Source organism: Cervus canadensis, chromosome 10, assembly GCF_019320065.1.
Source record: "Cervus canadensis isolate Bull #8, Minnesota chromosome 10, ASM1932006v1, whole genome shotgun sequence".
NCBI lineage: Eukaryota > Metazoa > Chordata > Mammalia > Artiodactyla > Cervidae > Cervus > Cervus canadensis.
In genome coordinates this window covers 50,904,409-50,916,943 of record NC_057395.1, presented here as the reverse complement: position 1 = coordinate 50,916,943, position 12,535 = coordinate 50,904,409, and the positions used below count along the sequence as shown (strand labels likewise).

At 37.6% G+C, this 12,535-nt stretch overlaps 1 protein-coding gene across 2 annotated transcripts in view; it reads right to left on the bottom strand.

The window, feature by feature from the left end:
- DNAAF9 (dynein axonemal assembly factor 9) overlaps positions 1-12,535 on the bottom strand; it is a 172,287-nt gene that overhangs the window by 114,724 nt on the left and 45,028 nt on the right. For both annotated transcript variants that reach the window (XM_043478392.1, XM_043478393.1), the window contains exon 7: positions 2,398-2,475. In XM_043478392.1, the coding sequence (XP_043334327.1) occupies positions 2,398-2,475 (78 nt within the window). The remainder of the gene's footprint in view (positions 1-2,397; positions 2,476-12,535) is intronic.

The following is a 12,535-nucleotide window of genomic DNA, read 5'->3' as shown; positions in this document are numbered from 1 at the left end:
GTTCTTTGAGGTTTCTTTGCATCTTCAGCTCTCTAATTGATTTTAAACTACTCTTTTGCTGCATATTCAGATTGTTTGGTTGTTAGGATGAGAAGAATGGTCTTCTTTGATTTTCTACATCCCTAACTTGGAGGGAAAATCATGGTCATTTTTATTTCTTATTTTGTGAACAGCCAATTCTGGTTGTGTTCCAGTTCCCCACTGTTGTATTTTTCTTACCAACTGGTAAGAGCTCTCCATAATGTTGGAGAAGGCAATGGCACCCCACTCCATTACTCTTGCCTGGAAAATCCCATGGACGGAGGAGCCTGGTAGGCTGTGGTCCACGGGGTCACTAAGAGTCGGACACGACTGAGTGACTTCACTTTCACTTTTCACTTTCATGCACTGGAGAAGGAAATGGCAACCCGCTCCAGTGTTCTTGCCTGGAGAATCCCAGGGACGGGGGAGTCTGATGGGCTGCTGTCTATGGGGTTGCGCAGAGTCGGACACGACTGAAGTGACTTAGCAGCAGTAGCTCCATAATGTAGTGGGTATAAATGCACTCTCATATTTTGATGTAAGAAATACCATCTTACTTTATTCTTTCTAAATAAAACTAAATCTGGCTCTGAGCCCTCACTCTTCCTCTTAGATGGGAAGCCCACCCTCAGACATTAAAAGGGTTTCCTTTCACTTTTTCAAGATACCATCTAAGAATATGAAGCTCATTGGAAGTTAGAGAACCATGAAAAGGGCTTAGTCTACAGTTCATGATGATTACGGCTGTTGCTTCTTCAGTTGCATGATGTCACTGCTGTTCTTGGTGTAATTAAAGATGTTCTCCTGAGTGGTCCTATTCCACTGACTATGGAGATGATTGCAGTGTTCTCAAAACTACAATGCTATGTCTAGTCTCCATGTGTGACCTGCAGCTCCCTCCTATTTAGGGCACTGCACACAAGTGGGGCAAGGCTCTCAGATACTTTGTAGACATTCCTAAACTACTTATCACTCTCAGTTGTCAGTACTTAAATTTTCTTTATCTTTCTTAGTCTTTTTTTTCCTTCTTTTTTTTTTTTGGCTCGTGGGATCTACTTCCCTGACCAAGACCTGAACTCGGTCCCCCAGCAGTAGAAGCATAGAGTCCTAATCACTGGACGACTAGGTAAATCCCATCACTCTTACACTTTTACTGTTGTAAATTTTTTCACTTTCACTTTTTCCCATAATTAGCCACACCATGGACTGATGATAATGATGATGATTAGCTCTTTTTAGAGAACAAAAAGTTCAGGTTTTATTTTTCTCTTATATTCCTATGTTATTAGAAATGTTTAAACAGAATGGATGCTCAATTTTATCTAATGTCTTTTTGGCGTCTATGGAATCGTCATAAATGGCTGCAAGGAGAAAAATTAGTACAGTGATTACATTAACAGATTTTCTGGTATTAAACTAAATATTAAATGATTAATATACTCTACTTCATCATAGAATGTTCTTTTAGTTCTTTTAGTACGATACTATTTGCTGACATTTTACTTAAAATATAGGCATTGATATTTGTAAATGAAACTGATGTGTAGTTTTCATTTTTGGAATTGTTTTTGTCTTTGGAATTATTTGGGGTCTTACTTTGACAGTTAATATCATTAAAAGGCTACATATAAGCTGTTCTTTTTCCATGGCTATCCCTCCATGACTGCTGAGATACTACTGAGCTGTTTAAACAAAGTACCTATATGTTAGTTTTGTTTGTTGCTCCTTGTTACAAATTGTTCTGCCCATTGTGAATTTTTTTCTTCAAAGTTCAGATGAAAAATTAATGCCTGATCCTTTAATCTAGGAGTCAGCAAATTACAGACTGTTGGCAGGCCATTTATTTTTGTAAGTAAAGTTTCCTTGGAATAGAGACATAGCCATTCATTAAAGCATTGCCTACAATGGTATTTTCAAATAGTTCAAACAAAGACACAGGGCTCACAAGGTCTAAGATGCTATTATCCACCTCTTAACAGAAAAAAGTTGCCAACTCCTAATACTTAATTCCTTTAAGACATATGCTAACTTCTTAATCTTTTCATTGGATCTTCTCATTCAGAGAAGGCATCCTCTGGACTATTTTTCTAAAGTCCAGCCCAACAGAAAGAATGTCTTTAGGTGAAAACCTAAACCTTGGACAAGGCACGGAGCCTTGGTTTCATCTTAGGTGGTTTCTCAGAGTGAAAGAGGCAGTATCTCTTGTCCAGGTTCTCTTTCACTCCCAAGGAGTTCAAGATAACGATCCAGGAAGAAACTGCTCAATTCTTTAAAAGCAAACTAAAATATATCCTGCATTTCTACAAGTTAAATATCATTAGTAGGTAACTGAGCTGGTTATAATGTTTATATGTTAAATATAGTGTGGCTCTTTACCTCAGAAAGCAAACTCTCCAGGGACACAGGATCCATCTTGCTGTAGACATTCCATAGATTCAAACTCACATCTTGCAACTGTAATACAAGGGGAAAACACTGAAATAACTAAGTATCATTAGAACAATCTGAATTATTTTCTGACATTTAGAAATGGTTATCTTGGTGAATAATATATCAAAACTTTATCAATTATCAGAACCTATACATATTTGATAAATGTGTCCCATTGAAGGAAACTATCTTTTCAGATTCAGAGATTTTAGTATATCTTTTGAATATCATCATTGATGGGCATATACAAATTTATATACATATACACACAAATATATTTTGAATTTGTTTAAAATAAAATTTTAATTAGAATAATATATTCTTATAGTTTAAAAAAATCAAATACTAGTACTAAAGGCCTGTAATGAAGATTTTAATCCCTACTTCAATCTTTCATAAACTGCCACTTGTCTCAATCCTCAGAGGCAACCACTTTGAAGTCTATTAATGTTTTCTTTTTGGTAATTACCTCCATATTTTGATATAAGCTTCTACCACTATTTCTTCATTTATCAATTTAGAAATTAAATACTGACTTATGACAAAGGTGTAGCTCTGCTATACTTAGCCCCATTCTCACTTTTTCTCAGATACATACCTTAACCTAATACCATGATATGACTTTTTTGGCTATACTAGTAGTTATTATTTATAATATTAAAGATATATATGTAATATATACATAAAATTTACTGCACGCCTAGTGCATACCATACTCCTATTTACTTTCTTAAACAAATTTCATTTTTCCAAAAGCTATCAACAGCTTCATTTTCTACTTGTATTATAAAAAAAAAAAATCCTAAATTTTTTTCTACCTTCCCCACTTAATTTGCTCATAGTTAATCTCCTTACACTAGAGTTTTCTCAATAGCAACACTACTATAATTTGGGGGCCAGTTATTTCTTTGATGTGAGGGGATGCCCTTGCATTGTCTTATGCAACATCCTTGGTCTCTTACTTATTGGATGCCTATAACAACGACCCTCCCTGTCTAGGCAAATCAAAAGCATGTCCAAATATTGGGGGGAGAGGGACGGGACAGCAAAATCATCCAGTTGAGAACCACTGGTTTAAAGATATCAGATAATCATCTTTTTCTTCCAGCTTCATTCTGAAGCTCTCTCATGATGGATCTGATCCCGTGGCTTAAACTGTCTCCTCTTCCTTGGCTGACTTCCTTGTTTGTTAGAGCACATCATTCAACAGCTTTCTAAGAAAATATTAATGGAAGGAAAAAATTTTTTTGAGTTTTAAAATGCCTTTATTCTGTCCTATGACTGATTTGGCAATCACTGATGCTCTTTCCAGTCAGCAAAAACAAGACCAAGAGCTGACTGTGGCTCAGATCATGAACTCCTTAGTGCCAAATTCAGACTTAAATTGAAGAAAGTGGGGAAAACCACTAGACCATTCAGGTATGTGGAAAGAAGAAAAGCAAAGGAGAAAAGGAAAGATATATCCATTTGAATGCAGAGTTCCAAAGAATAGCAAGGAGAGATAAGAAAGCCTTCCACACCGATCAATGCAAAGAAATAGAGGAAAACAATAGAGTGGGAAAGACTAGAGATCTCTTCAAGAAAATTAGAGATACCAAGGGAACATTTGATGCAAAGATGGGCTCAATAAAGGACAGAAATGGTATGAACCTAACAGAAGCAGAAGATATTAAGAAGAGGTGGCAAGAATATACAGAAGTATACAAAAAAGATCTTCATGACCCAGATAACCATGAGTTTGGGTAAACTCCGGGATTTGGTGATGGATAGGGAGGCCTGGCCTGCTGCGGTTCATGGGGTCGCAAAGAGTCGGACACAACTAAGCCACTGAACTGAACTGATGCTCTTTCCATTCTTTTGGATTCTTTAGTCTCTCTGTGCTTCATTCACCTTGGATAGTTTCTACTGCTATGGCTTCAAAATCATTAATCTTCTTTGGCAGGGTCTAAGTTAATGTTACTGCCATCTAGTATATTTTTCATCTTAGATATTGCAATTTTCACTTCTAGAAGTTCTATCTGGGTCCTTTTTATATTTTCTATTTGTTTAACACATTCAGTCTTTCCTCTAGCTTCTAGAGCATATGGAATACAATGAGAATAACTGTTTTATGTCCTTGTCTGCTAATTCTAACGTTTCTGTCCATTTCAGGTCAATTTTGATTGACTGATTACCTTATTATCAGTCATATATTCCCACTTACCTGTAAACTGATAATCATTGGATGTCAGACACTGTGAATTTTACCTTGTTGGATGCCAGGTATTTTCACATTCCTATAAATATTCTTGTGCTTTATTCTGGAATGCAGTTACGTGAAAACAGTTTGATCCTTTCAGATCTTACTTTTATAAATTGTTAGGAGGGTCCAGAGCAATGCTTATACTAGGGCTGATTATTCCCCACTACTGAGACAAACCCCTCCTGGCGACTTTATCCAATGCCCCCTAAGAATTATGAATTTTTTTAGTCTAATTGGTGGGAACAGGCACTATTCCCAGCTCTGAGCATGCATCAGGAACTGTTCTGGAATAATTTCACCTGATTTTTTCTTCCTCCACCTTTAGTAGTTAAATCACACAAGAGCACATATATCAATACTCTGTTGAATACTTGGGATGCCAGAAAAGGAGGAAAGAAGAATCTTTGCAGATCTTGGGAGTTCTGTTTTGGGGCAAATCTTTCTTTAGTACTCTTAGGTGCTTTGGTCTCATCAGAATCTTAGCAGCATCTACTCAGCTCAGTAAGTACACTGGGATCTACCTGGGTACCCCCTTCCCGTGCCATGGCCTGGAAATTTTCTCAAAGTACAGTTGATCCTTGAGTGACATGGGTGTTAATGCTAACATGGCAGAATCGATGCTCTCTGCAGATGAAAAGCCATGTATAAAACTTATAGTCAGCACTCTGTAAAAGCAATTCTGCATTCATGGTTCTGTGCCAGTGGATTCACCCTACTGTGGATCACGTAGTATTTACCACTAAAAAAAAAATCTCTGTGTAAGTGAACCTATGCAGTTCAAAGTCCTATTTTTTTGAAGGTCAACTGTAGTAAGCTAGGACAATCCTGGGGTTCATCTTGTCTATTTCTCTCTCTCAAGGGAATTACCTCCTTGCCTGACGTCCAGGGTCTTGAAAACCATTTTTATCATGTTTAATGTTAGTTAAATGTTTGTTTTGGTTGGGGAAAGAGAGAAATAAAATTTCTGTTGTGTTATTGTACAAGACTTATTTTTTCTGCCTGGAAGCTTTTTATGATATTCTTTAATTCTTATTGTTTAAATTAGCACAGACAGATTTAACTTTTTAAAAATCTCACCGATGCTTGCTAAGCGATTTAATTTAAAAGCTTTTATTTCTCGTTATCACTGGAAATGTTTACTTCTATTTTTAAGTTTCCTCCCTTCTGGTATCTCTGTTCTATCCTTCTAGACCTCCTACTTAACAGATATCAAACTTCACGGATAAGTTCTCCAAGATTTTAAAGTTTTTTCTCATATTTTCTCTTTTATTTCTAAAATTTTTAATTTTGAGATTTTCCTAACTTTACCCTCCCAATTTCTCTGTTAGTTTTATCATTTATAACTTCCCAGAGCTCATATTTTCCTTATATTCATTTATCACAAAATAACTCTTGTTCTATGGTCATCAAATCTTACATTTCTCCAGGCATCCTAAGGAGAGTTTTATATCTTAACTTTCCCCCTGTATCTTAAATTATCTTTATGTCATCTTCAGAATTTTTTTTAAATCCTGATTTTTTTCTTTCAAATTACAGGTTATTTAATCCAATGTGTGGTGAGCTTTCACTGCCTGTTTATATTTTCCAAAAAATGCTGATGGGAAGCTTTCTGCTCTTAGCAGAGCTTGTCAACTACCAGTTAAGTTTTATAGCAGAGTAGACATGTTAAGAGGCAGTTATAGGATCTCTACTCCCTCATATTCTAAATACCAAAATGTAGAGAGTTTTACTCTCGGGCATCAAAAGCTACACTACCCAATGAGTTACCTTTGTTTTCCAGTTTCCATAGAGAAACTCCACCCACTCACTTTGTTCCTTGTTTTTCCTACTATGGAGGTGGCAGTTGGTAAATGTCAGGTTACTTGTCACTCTGCGACGTTGGGAGGACAACACAGACTATTACATAACTTTCACTTTTGATATCACCAATTTCCATTCTATATCCGCCATTTTATTATCTTCTTCCTCATTGATTTAACCTATTTGGCGCCTTTCTCTGTAATGTGCAACAGTTTTACAAGTGTGTGAACTGATTCGATTTTTGAGGTACTGAACTTGATTTCCATTTTTAAAATTTATTCGATATTGAAGTACAGTTGACATACAAAATTATATAACTTATAGGTGTACAATACAGTGATTCACAATTTTAAAGGTTATACTGCACTTATAGTTATAAAATACTGGTTATATTCCCTGTGTTGTACAATTCAACTCTGCAGCTCATCTTAATAGTTTGTACCTCTCATTCCTCTACCCCTATACTGCCTTCCCCTACTTCCCTGTTCCCACTGGTAACCACTAGTAAATTCCCTATATCTGTGGGTCTGTTTCTTTTCCATTTTATTCATAGAAGTGTTATATTTTTCAGATTGCACATATAAGTGATGTCATAAGTGCCTGTCTCTGACTTACTTCACTTAGTATAATACCCTCCCAAGTGCACCCATGTTATTGCAAATATACACACACACACATACACATACCATATCTTCTTTCCATTCATCCATCGATCAACACTTAGGTGGCTTCCATATATTGACAATAGGCTTCCCAGGTGGCACTAGTGGTAAAGACTCACTGCCAGTGGAGGAGACATAAGAGCTGCAGGTTCTATCTCTGGCTCGGGAAGATCCCCTAGAGGAGGGCATGGCAACCCACTCCAGTATTCTTGCCTGGAGAATCCCCATGGGCAGAGGAGCCTGGTGGGCTACTGTCCATAGTGTCACAAAGAGTCAGACATGACTAAAGTGACTTAGCATACATATATTGACAACTGTAAATAATGTTGCTATGAACATTGGGGTGCATGTATTGAGTTAGTGGTTTTGGGTTTACATATATATACGAAGGTGAAGGAAGGTGAAGTCGCTCAATCGTGTCCGACTCTTTGCAACCCCATGGACTGCAGCCTCTCAGGCTCCTCCATCCATGGGATTTTCCAGGCAAGAATACTGGAGTGGGTTGCCATTTCCTTCTCCAGGGGATCTTTCTGACTCAGGGGTTGAACCCGGGTCTCCCGCATTGCAGGCGGACGCTTTACCCTCTAAGCCACCAGGGAAGCCATATATATATATACACATACATATATATGTATGTGTGTGTGTGTGTATATATATAAAACCTAGTAGTTCCTAGGAGTGGAACTGCTGGGTTATATGGTAGTTGTATTTTTAGCTTTTCGAGGAACCTCCATTCTGTTTTCCACAGTGACTGCACCAATTTATATTCCTACCAACAGTGTATGATGTGTTCCCACTTCTCTACATCCTCACCAACACTTGTGTTCTTTTTGATGTCATGCTGACAGATAAGAGGTGAAATGTCATTATGGTTTTGATTTGCATTTCCCTGGTGACTAGTGATGTTGAGCACCTTTTCACATGCTTGTTGGCCGTCTGTATGTCTTCTTTGGTTCAATGTCTCTTTAGGCCTTCTACCCATTTTTGGATTTTTTCTTTGATGTGGAGTTCTATGAGCTGTTTATATATTTTGGATATTAACTCTTATCAATCATATCATCTGCAAGTATCTTCTCCCATTCACAAGGTTGTCTTTATTTTGTTGATGGTTTCCTTTGCTGTGCAAAAGATTTTAAGATTAATTAGGCCCAATTTGTCTATTTTTGCTTTTATTTCCCTCGCTTTAGGAGGCAGATCCAAAAACCTATTGCCACAATTAATGTCAGAGTGTTCTGCCTAGGTTTTCCTCTAGTTTTATTGTTTCCAGTCTCACACTTAGGTCTTTAATCCACTTTATTTTTGTATATAGTGTTAGAGAATGTTCTAATTTCATTCTTTTACACACAACTGTCCAGTTTTCCCTACTATCTACTGAAGAGACCGTCCTTTCTCCATCGTGTATTCTTGCCTCTTTTGCTGTGGATTAACTGACCTTAAGTGCATGGATTTAATGCTGAGCTCTCTATTCTGTTCACTGATCTGTGTGGCCTGTGTGTCAGTATTAAGACACACTGCTATTATTACTGTAGTTCTGTAGTACAGACTGAAGCCAGGCACTGTGATCCTTCCAGCTCTCTTTCTCAAGATTGTTTTGGCTATTTGGGGTATTTTGTATTTTCACACAAATTTTAGAATTATTTGTTCTACTTCTGTGAGAGACACTGGTATCCTGACAAGGATTACATTGAATCTGTATATTGTTTTGGATAAGTATAGTCATTTTAACAATATTAATTCTTCCAATCCAAGAACACAGTATACTTTTCCATTTGTGTTGTATTTAATTTGCTTCATCAGTGTCTTACTGTCTCCTGAGTTCTTTTATCTCCTGAGGTACATTTATTCCTAAGTATTTTATTCTTTTTGATGAGATGGTAAATGGGATTGTTTCCTTAATTCCTCTATGTGATAGTTAACTGTTAGTGTATGGAAATGCAACAGATTTCTGTATATTAATTTTGTATCCTGCAACTTCACCAACTTCACTGATGAGCTCTAGTAGATTTCTGGTAGCATCTGCAGGGTTTTCTATGTAAAGAACTATGTCATCTGCAAACAGTGACAGCTTTACTTCTTCCTTTCCAATCTTGATTCCTTTTTTTGGTCATGTATGGCCTTTATTATGTTGAGGTATGCTCCCTCAGTGTGCACTTTCTGGAGGATTTTTTAAAATCATAAACAGATGTTGAATTTTGTCAAAAGCCTTTTCTGCATCTACTGAGATGACCACTTTTTTTTTTTTTAGTTTTCACGTTGTTAATTTGATGTATCACACTGATTGATTTACGGATACTGAAAATTCCTGATACTGAAAATTCCCAATGATAGGTCGGTCCTATGTGATCATGATGTAGGATCCTTTAAATGTGCTTTGGATTCAATTGAAGATTTTGTTGACAATTTCTGCACCTATGTTCATCGCTAATATTGGCCTGTTATTTTCTTCTTCTGTGATATCTTAGTCTAGTTTTGTTATCAGGTGATGCTGGCCTCACAGAATGATTCAGGAAGTGTTCCTTCTCTGCAATCTTTTGGAATAGCTTCAGAAGCATAGGTGTTAACTCTTCAAATGTTTGGTAGAACTTACCTGTGAAGACATCTGGTCCTGCTCTATTGTTTCCTGGAAGGTGTTTTTGTGTGTGGATTCTTTTTTTTGGACTGATTAAATATTAATACTGGTAACTGGTCTGTTCATATTTATTTCTTGGGAGATTGTACCATTCTAAGAATTGGTCCATTTCTTCTCACGTGTTCACTTTAGTGGTATGTAGGTGTTGTGGTGGTCTCTCATGAGCCTCTGTATTTCTGTGGTATTGGCTGTCACTTCTTTTTCACTTCTCACATTACTGATCTGGACCCTCTCCCTTTTTTTTCTTGATGCATCTGGTTAAAGACGCAACAATTTTATCTTTTCAAAGAGCCAGCTTTTAGTTTAACTGATCTTTCCTATTTTTATTTAGTCTCTATTTTATTTAGTTCTGCTGTCTTTATGATTTTTTTCCTTCTACTTACTTTGGGATCTGTTTGTTGTTCTTTCTATAGTTCTTTTAGATGTAAGGTGGGTTTTCCTGGTAGCTCAGACGGTAAAGCGTCTGCCTGCAATGCAGGAGACCTGGGTTTGAGCCCTGGGTTGGGAAGATTCCCTGGAGAAGGAAATGGCAACCCACTCCAGTACTCTTGCCTGGAAAATTCCATGGATGGAGGAGTCTGGTAGGCTACAGTCCATGGGATCGCAAAGAGTCGGACACAACTGAGCAATTTCACTCACACTGGTAGGTTGTTTGATATTTATCTTGTTTTCTGAAGCAAGCTTGTGTTGGTACAAACTTGCCTCTTAGAACTGTTTTTGCTGTGTCCCATAGATATTGATGGCTCAGATGGTAAAGAATTTGCCTGCAAGGCAGGAAACCCGGGTTTGATCTGAGTTAGGAAGATCCCTGGAGAAGGAAATGACTACCCACTCCAGTATTCTTGCCTGGAACGTTCCATGGACAAAGAAGCCTGGCAAGCTACAGTTCATGGGGTTGCAAAGAGTCAGACATGACTGAGCAACTAACACTTTCACTATAGGTATTGAGGAGGCTTCCCAAGTGGCGCTAGTGGTAAAGAACCTGCCTGCCAGCGGAGGAGACAAGAGAGACACTGGAGGAAAGCATGGCAACTCATTCCACTATTCTTGCTCAGAGAATTCCATGGACAGAGGAGCCTGGTGAGATACAGGCCATAGGGTCACAGAGTCAGACATGACTGAAGCGACTTAGCACATTTAGCATACACAAAGGTATTGAATTGTCATGTTTTCATTTTCGTAAGTCTCTAGGTAACTTCTGATTTCCTCTTTGATTTCTTCAGTGATCCATTTGTTGTTAAGTAACATATTGTTTACCCTCCATGTGTTTTGAGGGTTTTGCCATTTTTCTCCCCCCTTGCAGCTGGTTTCTAGTCAGTATTGTGGCTGGAAAAGATGCTTGATATGATTTCAGTTTTCTTCACCAAGACTTGTTTTTTTTTTTAACCAAGACTTGTTTTGTAGCCTAGTATGTGACCTATCCTCCAGAATATTTCATGTAGACTTGAAAAGAATGTGTATTCTGCTGCTTTCAGATGGAATACTCATACCAAATAAGTCCATTTGGTCTAATGTGTCATTTAAGGGCAGTGCTTCCTTATTGATTTTTCTGTCCAGATGATCTGTCCATTGATGTAACTGAGGTGTTAAAATTCTCCTCTATTATTGTGTTACTGTCAATTTCTCCCTTTCTGTCCATTAATATCTGATTTATTATTTCAGTCAGTTCAGTCGCTCAGTTGTGTCCAACTCTGTGACCCCATGAACTGCAGCACACCAGGCCTCCCTGTCCATCACCAACTGCCAGAGCTTACCCAAACTCATGTCCACTGAGTCGGTGATGCCATCCAACCACCTCATCCTCTGTCGTCCCCTTCTTCTCCTGCCCTCACTCTTTCCCAGCACCAGGGTCTTTTCAAAAGAGTCAGCTCTTCGCATCAGGTGGCCAACATATTGGAGTTTCAGCTTCAACATCAGTCCTTCCAATGATCACCCAGGACTGATCTCCTTTAGGATGGACTGGTTACATCTCCTTGCAGTCTCCTTGCAAGGGATTCTCAAGAGTCTTCTCCAACACCACAGTTCAAAAGCATCAACTCTTCAGTGCTAAGCTTTCTTTATAGTCCAACTCTCACATTCAACATGACTACTGGAAAAATCATAGCTTTGACTAGATGTATTTAGTTGCTCCTATATTGGGTGCAGATATAATTGTTATATCTTAATGCACTGACCCCTTGATTATTGTGTGGTATCCTTCTTCATCTCTTACAACAGCGTTTATTTTAGGGCCTATTATTGTCTAAGTATTGCAACCCTGGCTTTGACTTCTATTTGCATGGAATATCTTCTTCCATCCCCTCATTTTCAGTCTGTGTCTATAAACCTGAAGTGATTACTTCTAGGCAGTACACACACACACACACACACACGCACACACACACACACATACATACATGTCTTATTCTTGTATCCACTCAGCTATTTTGTGTCTTTTCATTGCAGCATTCAGTCCATTTACATTTAAGGTAATTATTGATATGTATGTTCTTATTGTCACTTTGTTATCTGTTTTGGGGTTACTTCTGTAGGCCTTTTTCTCCTTCCGTCTTCCTTTATTCTCTTGTGATTTAGTGACTATCTTTAGTGTTATATTTGGATTTTTATTTTTTGTGTATATCTATTACAGATTTTTGGTTTGTGGCTATCACGAGGTTTTTAATATAACGTTCTATGTACATACTTGATTGTTTTTAAGTTGTTGATCTCTTAATTTCAAATGCATCTTAATAATCCCACAGTGAATACTCT